At 49.1% G+C, this 13,076-nt stretch overlaps 1 protein-coding gene across 2 annotated transcripts in view; it reads left to right on the forward strand.

Annotated features, from left to right (window-relative positions):
* The window catches only part of ZNF777 (zinc finger protein 777), a 30,611-nt gene extending 17,535 nt beyond the window's left edge, over positions 1-13,076 (forward strand). For both annotated transcript variants that reach the window (XM_006920648.3, XM_006920647.3), the window contains 2 exons: positions 3,894-4,145; positions 7,088-13,076. In XM_006920648.3, coding sequence (XP_006920710.2) covers positions 3,894-4,145; positions 7,088-8,241 — 1,406 coding nt within the window. In that variant the 3' untranslated portion in view covers positions 8,242-13,076. The remainder of the gene's footprint in view (positions 1-3,893; positions 4,146-7,087) is intronic.

The raw sequence follows: 13,076 nt of genomic DNA on the forward strand, positions 1-13,076 counted from the left end.
GGGGAGCACAGCTGTGTTCAGCCGAGAGCACTGTGAGAAGTTCGATGGAGTGGGGGACATTGGTCGCAGGGGCAGGTGTTGGAAGGCAGTGCTCTTCAAGCTGGGGTACCCATGCCCGTGACAGTACAGGGTCCAAAAGAGACTCAAGAGATGGTGTTGAAGGTTCAGTTTCTAGGTCCTTAGCTCATCTGTTCTCATTCATAAAACTCATGGGCGAGAGGGCACAGCGCACGCAGGCCCCTGAGATGCTGGTTCTCTCCCCCACACCCCACTATCCACAAAGAAAGAACAGGCACCTCCCACCCATCCCTACCTTATTGTGGAGTATTTGAAGTATAGGAAGCCCCCCGGGTCACAAAACAAAGGGACATCCCCAAATGTTGGGGTACACAACCGGAAGTGCATTGTTCTGAGGCCTGGATAGTGAATTCTTTTGCAAGTTAGACCATTTGCAGTACTTTGCTTTCAACAGAGTTGAATGAGAAACTAATTAAGTTGTCAGCTAATGGGTCACTGAAAACAATTTCTGATGATATGTTAACCATGCGCTTTCATAGCATTATAATTCAGAAGTTCAAAGAATCGAGTGCCGGTTCCATAACAAAGCCCCTGCCAACTGTCACATGTCAATATAAATGAGCTTTCCCTGATGCTTGTTTATAAAAACACAAAATAGGAATTGGTTTTATTCTGAACTCTGTCTCACTCAAACAATGAGAATATTCATTCTCAGATAAGTGAACCAATTGGGAAAAATCTCTACCCATCCCTGTAAGAGATGCACTCCCAACAACTTTTTTCTTTTCTGTCTTGAATAACTGTTTATCATTCTACAGTAATAATAACTAAGGATAATCTAATGGGGGGAATACTTAGAGAGACCTGTGGCTATTAGAAATGAAAGCAAAATTAATCTTCCAGTTTACACACTTTTGTGGTAGAATGGTAGGTGAGGTGACCAGTCAAAGGCTTCTGGGCATAAAAATACGTTCTATGAGGATAAAGTTCTATGGGCAAAGTGGGAATGGAAATAGAAGTTTAAGGTGGAAAGGAATGATAGAAAAATTACAACTATCGAAGAACTTGTTCACGTATTTTTTAAGTGAATAATGGTGGGTTTAAAATTGCTAGGGTTCTCGGATTCCACTGGTGACGTTAAAGGGTGATGGAGTTTATTTTAAAATATCAATATTTATAATACTTCAGAAATTGCACCTTTAGCAGTTATTGAAGCATTTTATATGTTTATTCAAAAAGGTGCAAAGGGTACACAGTTTTAAATTTTTATTTTAGGGAGGAGACACGCAAAATACTTCAAGGAATTGGTGAAGTCAGGGAAGGTATTTTTCTGTACTGGAGTCAGTGATGTTTGTGGGTCTGGTGCAGAGACAGGGATTGAGGACAGAGAAGAAAAGGGCACAGCCGATGGAGCAGGATTCAGTTCCAGAGAGAAAAATGGGCAGAATTAAGGCAGCAAGTGGAGGTTTGGGTTAGGGGACGAGGGACACTGCTTCTCCTGAGACTGGAAAGACGGGGTGTCAGGATGACGGCCTTGAGCTAGAGCCGGAGGAAGTACAGGGTAGAAATGTGGATGAATTTTTTAAGGTAGAGACTAGGACGCAGGTGACTTTGGAGAGTGAGAAGACATCTTTGGAGACTGGGTTCTGAGGGAATGTAGCCACCGTCTGCATTTAAAGCCAGGGCGGAGCGGGGGTGCAACCTGGGAACATTATAGCTGCTTTGTGTTCTCTTTACTCTGGAATGGGTCGCCTCGGCTAATCAGAGAGGAATTGAAGGACTGCCAAACACTGCAAAGAACAGCTCGGAGTCGTACGGCATAGGTACTGGCATACTGGAGGGTCTGCTTTCTCACAGACTGGACCCTTTTACTTTGGAGTGACAAGGGGATCTGGTGAAAGAACAAAACAGGGACTGTCGGTTTTATCCACTGGCTTCCTGGTTTCTTCTCTTTTTCCCCAGCACTTACCGTAACCTCTGACATCCCTGTTGTGTTTATTGTCCCGTGTGAGGTGTATGAGGCAGGAGCTCCCTTTTGTTCGAGCCATTAGAACACCACGTGGCACATAGTTGGTCCTCAATAAATATCTGTTGGGTAAATGCTCAATAAATGGACATGTTTATGCATTATATTTATAATTTCCTTGATTAACAGAGTGATTTTTCAGCCCGGAAGGGGGTTTATGCTGGCACAACCTGACTCATATGGAAGAAGACAAAGCGGAACCCCCTACCTCACACCATGCGCAAACCAAAAATAAATTTCAGGTGGAGTAAAGACCGAAATGTAAATAATCGAAGAATAAAAACCTTGGAATAGGATCTGGGAGACAAGATGCCAACCATCAAGGACCTGGGGAGACCCTCTTAACTGAGACAGAAAACCCAGGAGCCATAAACAGAGGGACACATTTGACAGTATGAAAACTTTAAGGAAGTTGTGTGGTAAAAGGTAACACAGAGGCAGTGGACAGATGATATACTGGGGGAAATATCTGAAATGTCGATGAGAGAAAACAGGTTATCTTTAAAACTGAGACCAAAGGACTCTTACGAATCAAGCGGAACATGGTTGATACAGGATCAAATCTAAGAGGCCAGTAAATAAGTGATCCTCAGATTACCCTAGTCAGGAGGTGGAATTAAGAGTGTCTTAAATTATCACTTTACACCCATCTGACTGAGGAAAATTGGAAGAGCACAGTGGTGTCTGCTGCTGGCAGGGATGTGACAAAAAGGGCGTCTCATTCAGGGCTGGTGGAAATATGAATTGTCACAGCCTCGTTGAAAAGCAGTCTGATGACATCTATCAGAGTTAAAAATACAGACACCTTTTGACTTTGCATTTCCCTTCCCGGGACTCTCATAGAGATTTTGTAGTCAGAGACGCAAACAAACGTTTACTGCAATATTGTTCACCGTGTTGAAAGGCTGGGAACAGAAAGCCAGTGTTATCCAGTGAGGGCGCGGCTGGGGCGTCGCCGCTGCCTGCACGTGGAATGCACGCCGCTCTTAAAAGGCAGGCACTAGCCCTGTCGAATTGGTGTTGTGGGATTTCTACAAAACATTTGAGAAAAGGAATACAGAGGACGATGTAGAAGGCGATTTTATGTTTTAAAGACCAATAATGGCCGAAGAACATAAGCATAGAAAAAAATACTAGGTTAGTGACAGGAGTCACCTGGGAAGGCCCCAACTGTGAAATAGGAAGTGAGGGGAAGCGGCGGGGAAGGCAAATTAAAAGAGAAAAAAAAAAAAAAACTGAAAAACAGAAACGTGCGCTCTGATCTCATTTATGTCAAATGACGCCTGTGTGCGTAATGACATTTGAAGTTGACCTATAGACCTATAGGCAAGTTAAAAAAAAAAAAGCAGGGGGGTGGGTGGTAATGTGTGTAATTGGATGCCGTTTAACTAAAAATCAAAACCAAAAGCTCCTGTCTTGCATGTGTGCCTGCTTGTCACTGTGGGCAAGGAGGGGACTTGGGGGTGTCTGGTCGTCAGTGTGGTGAGGAGGTGATCGGCTGCTGCTTTATTCAGTTGAATTGCGAGGAGCGAGAGACTTGACGTCGCCGGCCTAACCTGGAAAGGGGAATTAGGATCTCATTAAAAGAAACCCTGACAACACTATTTAAAATGGGAGGGTGTCATAGAAAACAAATTTTGCATTTATTTTAACCTTATTCCAGTTTGTGGTGGTATTCGAGGTTGCACAAATGTCCGGAAAATTCTATTTGTCTACTCAACGCCAACTCAGTATTATGTTTCTTCAGGGTCTCTAAAATAAGAATTTTGAAGTGTAAATTCTAGGGCAGGTGAAATGAACGTGTTCTGGGTTCTTCTGTCCTCCCCCCCCCTTTCCCGCCTTCTCTCAGCCCACGACGGGATTGTGATTAAGATCGAGGTGCAGACCAATGATGAGGGCTCAGAGAGCCTGGAGACCCCGGAGCCCCTGATGGGACAGGTGGAAGAGCATGGCTTCCAGGACTCGGAGCTGGGCGACCCGTGTGGAGAGCAGCCAGACTTGGACATGCAGGAGCAGGAACATACCCTGGAGGAGGCTACGGAAGGCTCCAGCGAGTTCAGCGAGCTCAAGCAGATGCTGGTGCAGCAGAGAAACTGCACAGGTCAGTTGGGGGTAGGGACATTGATGGGTCCACAGGTATGACGGCCCCAAGCACCGCCTCAGGTACAGGTTTCCTGCCACCGGGTTTATAAGAATCTGTCTCCTGGCTAGAGAAGGTAAGACAGCCAAGCACAAGGTCAGACAAGGACCCAATCTTACAGGCAGAGATGGTCAAATAAATTGCCCGAGATAGTGGCAAAGCTCGAACTTCCTCCTGATTGTCCTTGATCGTTGTGTCACACTAGAAGCCTTGCCTGACATGAAGATTTTAGCCTTTGGAGAGCACACTTCTTAAAATGACCAGTAGTAGTGTCTTTTTCTGGGGGCAATCTAAGCATCATTTTTAATTATAAAACCTCAAAGTCAACATTCTGTACACCACAGGAGAACAACAGGCAAGTGGGCTTGCAGTGGCCTCATCCGAGGACATCTTTTGTGTTCGATTTTCTGATGCTGTACCTTCCTCAGAGTCCTAGAAAAGCCTTACCTGGTCATCACGGTGTCTTACACACACTTAGTTAGCCACTGTTTTATTCAGGAACTTCACAGCTCTATTCGTAAGTGCATGAACCTGAACTTTTCCTGAATCGTCTTCATCTAGTGTTGGGAACAAGATTGTACTAGACTTACCAAATGAACTGGGGAGCTTTGGCTCTTTCTTCTATATTCTGGAAAGAACATATAAGGTCGGAATTAAGTGTGTTCTTTGACAATTCGATAGAACTCACTTGGGTTTTGGTTTTTGTTTGGATGTTTGGTTTATATGTAAAAGTCATTAACCATATCAATTTATACATTATTTCTATTTAGAAATATATCCACATCCATTTTAGGTTTTTTAAAGCATTACGTTGATGACTTAAATTTTTTTTTTATTTTATCTGTAGATAATTCCTCTGCAGTTTGCCTTTTTGCATCTAATAAAATATGGACATCCTTCTTGATCAAAGATGTGGATCTAACTCCTTATTTTTAAATAACTGCATGATATCCCAGAAACCTTTTTAATATACCACATTGTCTTTCACAAAAGAGCAGTGGCAGATCCAAGGCCAGTTGTGAGTATAGGCTAACTTAGAGCTTCATAACAAATTCCCGATCGTCCTTTGAGCATCTGCCGTTGATTCTAGTAGAAACTTAGAAAATTATTAAACAGTACTTTGTGGGATTTTGAGTCCTGAATTTTAGGACCAGATGTTTCATTCCTATTTCAGTAAGAAAAAACAACATTGATGCTCGGTGAGAGTTTGACGGGCCCAAAGCCCCCCACACAGGATAAACCCCAGGGCAACTTGTTACCAACCTCTGAAGCTGCTTCCTCCTTCCCGATCTCTTAAAAAAAATTGAATGACTTTCGGCTGAGGATTGTAACAGTGCCGAGCAGCATGGTCTAATGGCACGGCCTGAGCTGGGCACACCTACGTTCTAACTTGGCACCCCTGTGTTCTAACTTGGCACACCTATGTTCTAACTTTAACACTGCATTTTATTGGCTTCAGTCACTAACAAACTTATAAGACCTTGACCAGGTCACAGACACAGCTTCCGTTTCCCTGTCAGTTGAGGGGGTAAACTAGATGACCCCCCCAAATTGTAGGCTCTGAAAAGGTCCATGACTATTTACTTGGGAACATCACTTGACATCTCCAGGCGTGGACGCTCCACATCTGTGAAGTGGATAAGTCTTGCTCACTTAACCTATAATAAGAGGTGAATATGAAAAGAGAACAGGTTTGAAGTATTTGAAAAAGTTCTCATTTGTTTGCTTTTAATAATTCCACAAATGCAGACTTATTGCATCTTTCATCTCACAGGTGGTCTCAGAAAAGTGAGTGACTTTCTTACGTCACACAAAGTCGGTGACTAAAAATAGAGTCCCCGTTAACTGTGTTTAGGGAGTGCCAAATAAGTACAAGGCACTTGAGAAAACTCAAACAGGTGTCGGAGGCCACTCCTTTTCTCTGGGACTTACATTCTTGTGGGCCACAGCCTTATTTCGGTCCTAAAAGGTCAGATTAGAGGGGGAGAGGAGGGGAAGGCATCCGTCAGTGCGCGCAGTGGTGGCACTGCACACCAGGGCATGTGGGAAAGGCAGGGGAAACCCCCGGCCCCAGCTTAAGGGATGGTAGAGTCCGATTCTGCAGGTGAGTCATCCACCTGTGCAGGCGAGATGCCGCAGGGACCGCCCACCTCGGTCCCAGGGAGGCGCACCAGCTGGGGAGGGGTTGAGGGCTGCAGTTTGGGACGGTCAAGGAAGGTGTTAGAAGAGGAGGTTGAAGCTGAGTGTTAAGCGATGAGCGCGAATTGGAAACATGGAGAGGAGGGTGAGTAAAGGCGCCTGAGAGAGATCTCCAAGCGAGTTCAGGAAAGAAGCCCCATGGGGCCGCGCAGCGCTCAGGTAGAGACGTAGAGGGGGAAAGGCTGAGAACTCCATGGGTCCAGACCCGCTGATACAGGCCGAAGAAACCCAGCCCTTAAGTAGCTTAAATGAAAAAGCCGCGTTTATGGGCCCAGCTATCTGGTAGGTGCACGAGTGCGCCAACCTCAGACGCCTGGGCCTGGGCGCCTCCGGGGGGCCCGTATGCCGGTGTCCTTTTATCCTGCCAGTGACCGCTTGCTGGCAGCCTGGGGAATGGGCACCTGCACTGTCGTTTTCCCATCCCGAGACCACAATCCTCCCTGCGTCCTCCGCGTAAGGTCCCAAGAGAGGGCCTGGGCTCACCCCCGAACCGAGCGGGTACGTTAGTTACAGGCCCACCCCAGCGGGGCGAGGACCACCCGCGGCAGGGAGCTGAGAGGTATTTGCCCCCCGGGAAGAAATTCAGGCCGACAATACCTACGCGATGCTCGGTGAGGTTGGCGCGATGCTTACCTTGGTCCAGGTTCGGCCGCTAGGCAACAGCTAACGTCCTCTTGCTGTCTCTCTCCCTGTCCCTGGAGCAGAGGGGATCGTGATCAAAACCGAGGAGCAAGAGGAAGAGGAGGACGAGGAGGAGGAGGACGAGCTGCCGCAGCACTTGCAGGCCCTCGGGCCGCTGTCCGGCAGGTACGAGGCCAGCATGTATCCGACCCCGCTGCCCGGGGAGCTGTCCCCGGAGGGCGAGGAGAGCCCCCCGCCGCTGCAGCTGGGAAACCCCGCAGTGAAGAGGCTGGCGCCCGTGTCCCATGGCGACCGGCACTCGAGCGACAGCCGGGGCTCCTCCAGCCAGCAGCAGCGGAACCGGCGCGGCGAGCGGCCCTTCACCTGCATGGAATGCGGCAAGAGCTTCCGGCTGAAGATCAACCTCATCATCCACCAGCGCAACCACATCAAGGAGGGGCCCTACGAGTGCGCCGAGTGCGAGATCAGCTTCCGGCACAAGCAGCAGCTCACGCTGCACCAGCGCATCCACCGCGTCCGCGGCGGCTACGTGTCGCCCGAGCGCGGGCCCGGCTTCGCCCCCAAGCACGCGCTCAAGCCACGCCCCAAGTCGCCCAGCTCGGGCAGCGGCGGCGGCCCCAAGCCCTACAAGTGCCCTGAGTGTGACAGCAGCTTCAGCCACAAGTCGAGCCTGACCAAGCACCAGATCACACACACGGGCGAGCGGCCCTACACGTGCCCCGAGTGCAAGAAGAGCTTCCGCCTGCACATCAGCCTGGTCATCCACCAGCGCGTGCACGCGGGCAAGCACGAGGTCTCCTTCATCTGCAGCCTGTGCGGCAAGAGCTTCAGCCGCCCGTCGCACCTGCTGCGCCATCAGCGGACTCACACGGGCGAGCGGCCTTTCAAGTGCCCCGAATGCGAGAAGAGCTTCAGCGAGAAGTCCAAGCTCACCAACCACTGCCGCGTGCACTCGCGCGAGCGCCCGCACGCCTGCCCCGAATGCGGCAAGAGCTTCATCCGCAAGCACCACCTGCTGGAGCACCGGCGCATCCACACCGGCGAGCGGCCGTATCACTGCGCCGAGTGCGGCAAGCGCTTCACGCAGAAGCACCACCTGCTGGAGCACCAGCGCGCGCACACGGGCGAGCGGCCCTACCCCTGCACGCACTGTGCCAAGTGCTTCCGCTATAAGCAGTCGCTCAAGTACCACCTGCGGACACACACGGGCGAGTGAGCGCGCCCCCGCGCGGCCGCCAGGCCGGGTGTGCCGCCAGGTGCGCGGCCCAGCCCGCCCCTGGGCAGATGCCTGGCTGCCGCGGGGCCCGAGCCCAGCGGGCGGGGTCCCCAGCCCCTTTGCTGTGAGCCCTCTTCTCCTTTCATCCCTTCTCCCAAGGACACGGGGGTCCTGAGACCAGGTCGCTTGCTGCCGTGTTTACCCGGGGCCCCAGGGCGGGAGAACGCAAACCTGGGGAACCCTTTCGGGCTGTTAATTTCCTTGACAATAAAATGGATGAAACCAATCAGCACGGGGGGAGTGATTCGGCCGCCGGCCACTCGGAGGGTTGGTGCAGGGCCACTTAGTTGGGGATAGAACTTTATAATTACCTTTTGGATACTGTGGTTCTATTTGATAATAATAGAGTAATTTTTAAAAGACGAGCGTTTCCTGTTTGCCGTTTTTGTTTGGTTTTGAAGGGGAGGGGTTGAGAAGGTGTCCAAGGGACGTGTGCCTAGTGTCAGCTGAAAGGTGCTGTTGTCTCATTTATGTGCTTATTCCTTGTATTGGGTGGTGAAGGGGACGCAGATCCCACCGATTATGAAATCGAAAAGAGGATGAGGAGCTTGAAATAGTGAATGAGCTTAAGGAAGGGTGGAAGCTCCTGGCACCTTGATGTCGGAGGACAGTGGGCATTCAGGAGGGAGGCAGGAAGAGCGACAGATCTGGAATGGGCCGGAAAGACGGTCCTACAGCAAACGCTGGGCGCGTCCCTCGGGACCAAGCAGCCTTCCTGCCCAGCTTGAAATGTGGCTGGTGGAGGGGTGGCGAGGAGAAGGTATCAGGAAGGGATGCAGAGGCCCCTGGTGCCAGTCTTTGGGGAAACCACAAAAGGCACCATTCAGAACATTTTCTACTTGTTATTTGTATGTTGCACCAAAGCGACTCTTTATCTGTTAAATGCACGAATGTACCCTGGTTTCACGAGGTATTCATTTCTCATTGCCATCCATTGAGGCCTAGAGACAACGTGGGCATATTACGTTGCCCACAGAGCGATTGACTCTTGCTCTGCTCCTGGGCCTGGCGGTGGCCCAGAGAGAATTCCGGCCATTCGAGGAGTCGGTTCGTGGAGGCTAGCAGAGTGCCCAGCTCAGCCAGGAGAGCTGGGAAGGCCAGACTTCTGCTCAAGGCAGAGAGACTGGCCTGAGAGACAGGAACTGCTGAAGGCAGGCAGACTAAGTCGTGAGTCTGGGGTGGTGAGGAAGGGACAAGACACTAAAGGATGTGCGGAAAAGGGAGTGAGAGCGGGGAGGTGCTCCATTCTCGACTGAGGGACCACAGAGGTCATCAACCCCTCCTCTCCTGATAAAGATGCGTAAACTGAGGCTCAGAGAGGGGAAGTCATACCCAAGAGCCCACATTTAAAAGGATATGACTTCTCTACACTGAACATTTCCGAAAGGATGGTAGGACATCAGGGCAGGCGGCCCGAGTCGGGGGCAGAGGCCCGGGCTGGCGTGATGGGATGGAGAGGCCCCCAGTCTCGGCCCTGATCTCCAGAAGCAGCTGGAGAGTAGAGTGATTCCCCAGAAGCAAGGAGTTCCATTCGTGAACAGTAAACACTGAGTGCCAGGTTTGCGGAAGCTAGCAGTTGCTCTGCCGACTGGAGGAGGAGGAGCCTGGAGAAGTCAGGACAGCTTCTCGGTGGAGGTGGAATTCCAGGTGCCTCTGTGGGCTGGGAGGAGTCCACAGATGAAAAAAATGCAGGCCTTTTGGTGGGGTGTCCTTTAAGGCAGAAGCGTGGAAAGTGGGCTCCAGTTGATTCCGGAGCAGTGATTGATTTTGGAGAGGGCTTGTGGAGAGAAAACAGGATCGAAGTTTGGCTTGGAGTAGACTGGGGGTGCAGAGGGAGTCTTCGATCTAAGACTTCAAGATGGAGTTGGAATTTGATCTGTGTGAGAAACCATTGAGACTGCTGAGCAGGAGAGGGAACGGATGCACATAGGGAATAAGAGGCTGAACCTGAAGGAGAAGGAAACTTATCACTGTCAGACGTACGGGAGAAACAGACCTGTTCGATGGAGGTGCCACAGATAAAGGAACTAGTGGCTGGCGGTTGATGGGATGACGGTTGATGGGATGACGGAGGAAATGGCTCTTTTGAACTCTGGAGTGTTTGCAGTTGCTAAGGGATGTTAGCAGAGATGTTTTGGAGATATTTGGTGGAGAGCCATCGCCGCTCCAAATCTTGACTAGTCCCGGGATTTACGGTTCTAGTCCTGAGATGTTCCGACTTGAGCGGTGGACCACAGTAGTTTAGGGTGAAATCCAAGATAGAAACTCAGCAACTTCATTTGTTGTGCGTTACTGGGGCATCCTCAGAGCGCCTTGGGGGTCTGAGCATTTTTTCCCCCAGGCATCTGGTTTCTAAAGGATGCAATATAGTCAAGGGCTGGTACTTCTTATACGGAGCTGGACTGTAAAGGGGCTCTGTACTCCTCCTTCCCCTTCCTTGGCTCTGCCCCCCATCTTCATGCCTCTTCCTTCGAGGAGCCCAGCACCCTCCACTCCAGTCATCTCTCCTCTCATCCCAACTCCTAGACCCCATCGTGCTTCTCACTTTCCATCTTCCATAACCTCTGTAGCAGTCCAAGGCCAACATCTACAGGGGATTCTCATCAAAGCGTAGACAGACACTGGAGTCGAACAGATGTGGATTTAAACTTGATAGCTGTGTGGCCTTGTACAAGTTAATTAACAGAATATCAATTTCCTCACCTGTTCAACGGGGATGATAAAGTTTCCATTGTTCTGAAGCTTAAATAACATATAACATAAATACATAGCAAAGACGCTGGCACCTGCAGAGCCCTCAGATTAAGTTGGCTAATTTCATTATTAGCTTTTAGCTAATGATGGCTTAACTTAGTAAAAGGAGAAGTTCAGGTAGGTCATGGGCTGGTGGTATATTTAAAAAAAAAAAAAAAAATCTCTGAGAAGGAAATTTCCCCAGCCAACAGAAGCAGAAAATTATTTGGTGTGAAGGAGTTCAAATCCAACCACACAGGCAGCTACACTTGGTCGTGATGTCAGAGCAGACGGGTTTAAAAGTCACCTCTGAGCCACACGCTCGAGTTAGTAGCGGGGTGGAGCCCCTGCTTGCTGGGTGTCTGGTGTGCTTTTACAGTGCTTTCTTAGGGTGCACTTCATTTAATTAGAAAGCAAGACTTTCAAATTCCTAACTTGCCCATTGTCATCGGCCCCATGGAGCTGTGTACCAGAAAGAAAAATTGTCATTTATTGAATGCGTCTTCCTTTTGAAGACTTTGCATATATCACCTCATCACTCTGCTGTATGCATCATTTTACTCATTTTATGGGTGAAGGGCGTGAGGCTCAGAGAGGTTAAGTCGGCCCAAAGTCACGCAGCACCGAGTTAGTGGAGTCAGGATTTGAACTCGAGTCTCTGTGACTCCAAAGCCCACGCACTTGACCGCAGAGTTCTTTCCTTGGAACCTGAATTGTTATTGAAAAAGAGAAAGCCAGCGCCTCTTTCCAATTATTCCATTTTATCCTTCGATTTTAAAATTTAAGACGAAATTAGGGAAAACAGAATACATCAAGCAGAATGTGCTTTGTGCCATATATTTGCCAAAATTATTAATGTAGTAAGAGACGCAGTAAAGGCCCCTGTGTTGAACCTATCGTTTTACAGCTGGAGAAATTCAGATGGAGAGGAGCAGGTAGTCTGTGCTCGCTCACTCAGGTGGGGGGCAGCGAAGGGAGCAGGGCTTGGGTCTGGCACCTTAGGGGATGCTCATTGTCATACAAGCGACCCTCCCCCCCCACCCTCCGCCTCCCCAGTATGTATTAAGCACCACTTGTGCAATGCATTGTCCTGGGCTCCTGGAAGAAACAAAAGGATTAGGAAACCATCTACTGCCTTGAGGGCCCTTAGAATCTGGTGGAGACTCTGGCCTAATTCTCTAGACTTAGCCTTTGGGGCTCTGGCAAGCTGAGGCCATCTCAGAAACCTGTAGGTGGATATCTTTGCAGAGAGAGCCACACCTCCATCTTTTCCTTGTCCCTCCTGTTAATCAGGGTAGCTTTAACCAGCCAGGTGTCTGTGGGGACCTTTCCTGAGGCAATGTGGTAGCGACTCCTCAGATTAAGGGATCAGGGACGAGGCCTCTAGGCCCTACTGTTGCCAGGGCAACGGTGAGTCAGGCCAAGGCCTCTCTGGCTTTCTGGAAAGCAGTTAGACTGCCAAACCTCTTGCTGCTTCCCAGGCATAGAGGAAACTTCTAGATTTAAATTTTTTTAAAAAATCAATTCTGCATTTGCCACTTCCAGTTGGGTTCCTTGAAATGAGTCTTTTTTTGTTAAAACACAATAGAATCTAACCCTTTTATTTCTGTTTTCTACAAAAGGTAACTCTAGGCTAAGAGAATGTTTTTAAAAAAGAAAAGAAGGAAGAGGAAAAAAGGAAAGGAAGGAAGGAAAAGAGAAGGAAATAAAAGAAAAATTAAACCAAGTCCTACTGATAGTGAATGGCCTTACATGAAAACTTCTGGTAAGCTGTCAGACCTAGCTGTGATTTTATTAGGGACAATAATAATCATCGCTACAGTTCATCGGGTCTTACCATGTTCCAGGCACTGTGCTAAGTAAATGCTTTCATATTTTATCTTGTGACAACCTGTGAAATTGTATTCGTATCCCCTGCAGATGAAGTTCAGAGAGGTTAAGCGATTAGCCCAAGGTCACGTGGCCAGAATTTAAACCTAACTGTGTGCTGTTAACTGCTGTTATATACTGCCTCCCAATTTCTTCAACGTGGATCCTTAATA

Source organism: Pteropus alecto, unplaced genomic scaffold, assembly GCF_000325575.1.
Source record: "Pteropus alecto unplaced genomic scaffold, ASM32557v1 scaffold48, whole genome shotgun sequence".
Lineage (NCBI taxonomy): Eukaryota > Metazoa > Chordata > Mammalia > Chiroptera > Pteropodidae > Pteropus > Pteropus alecto.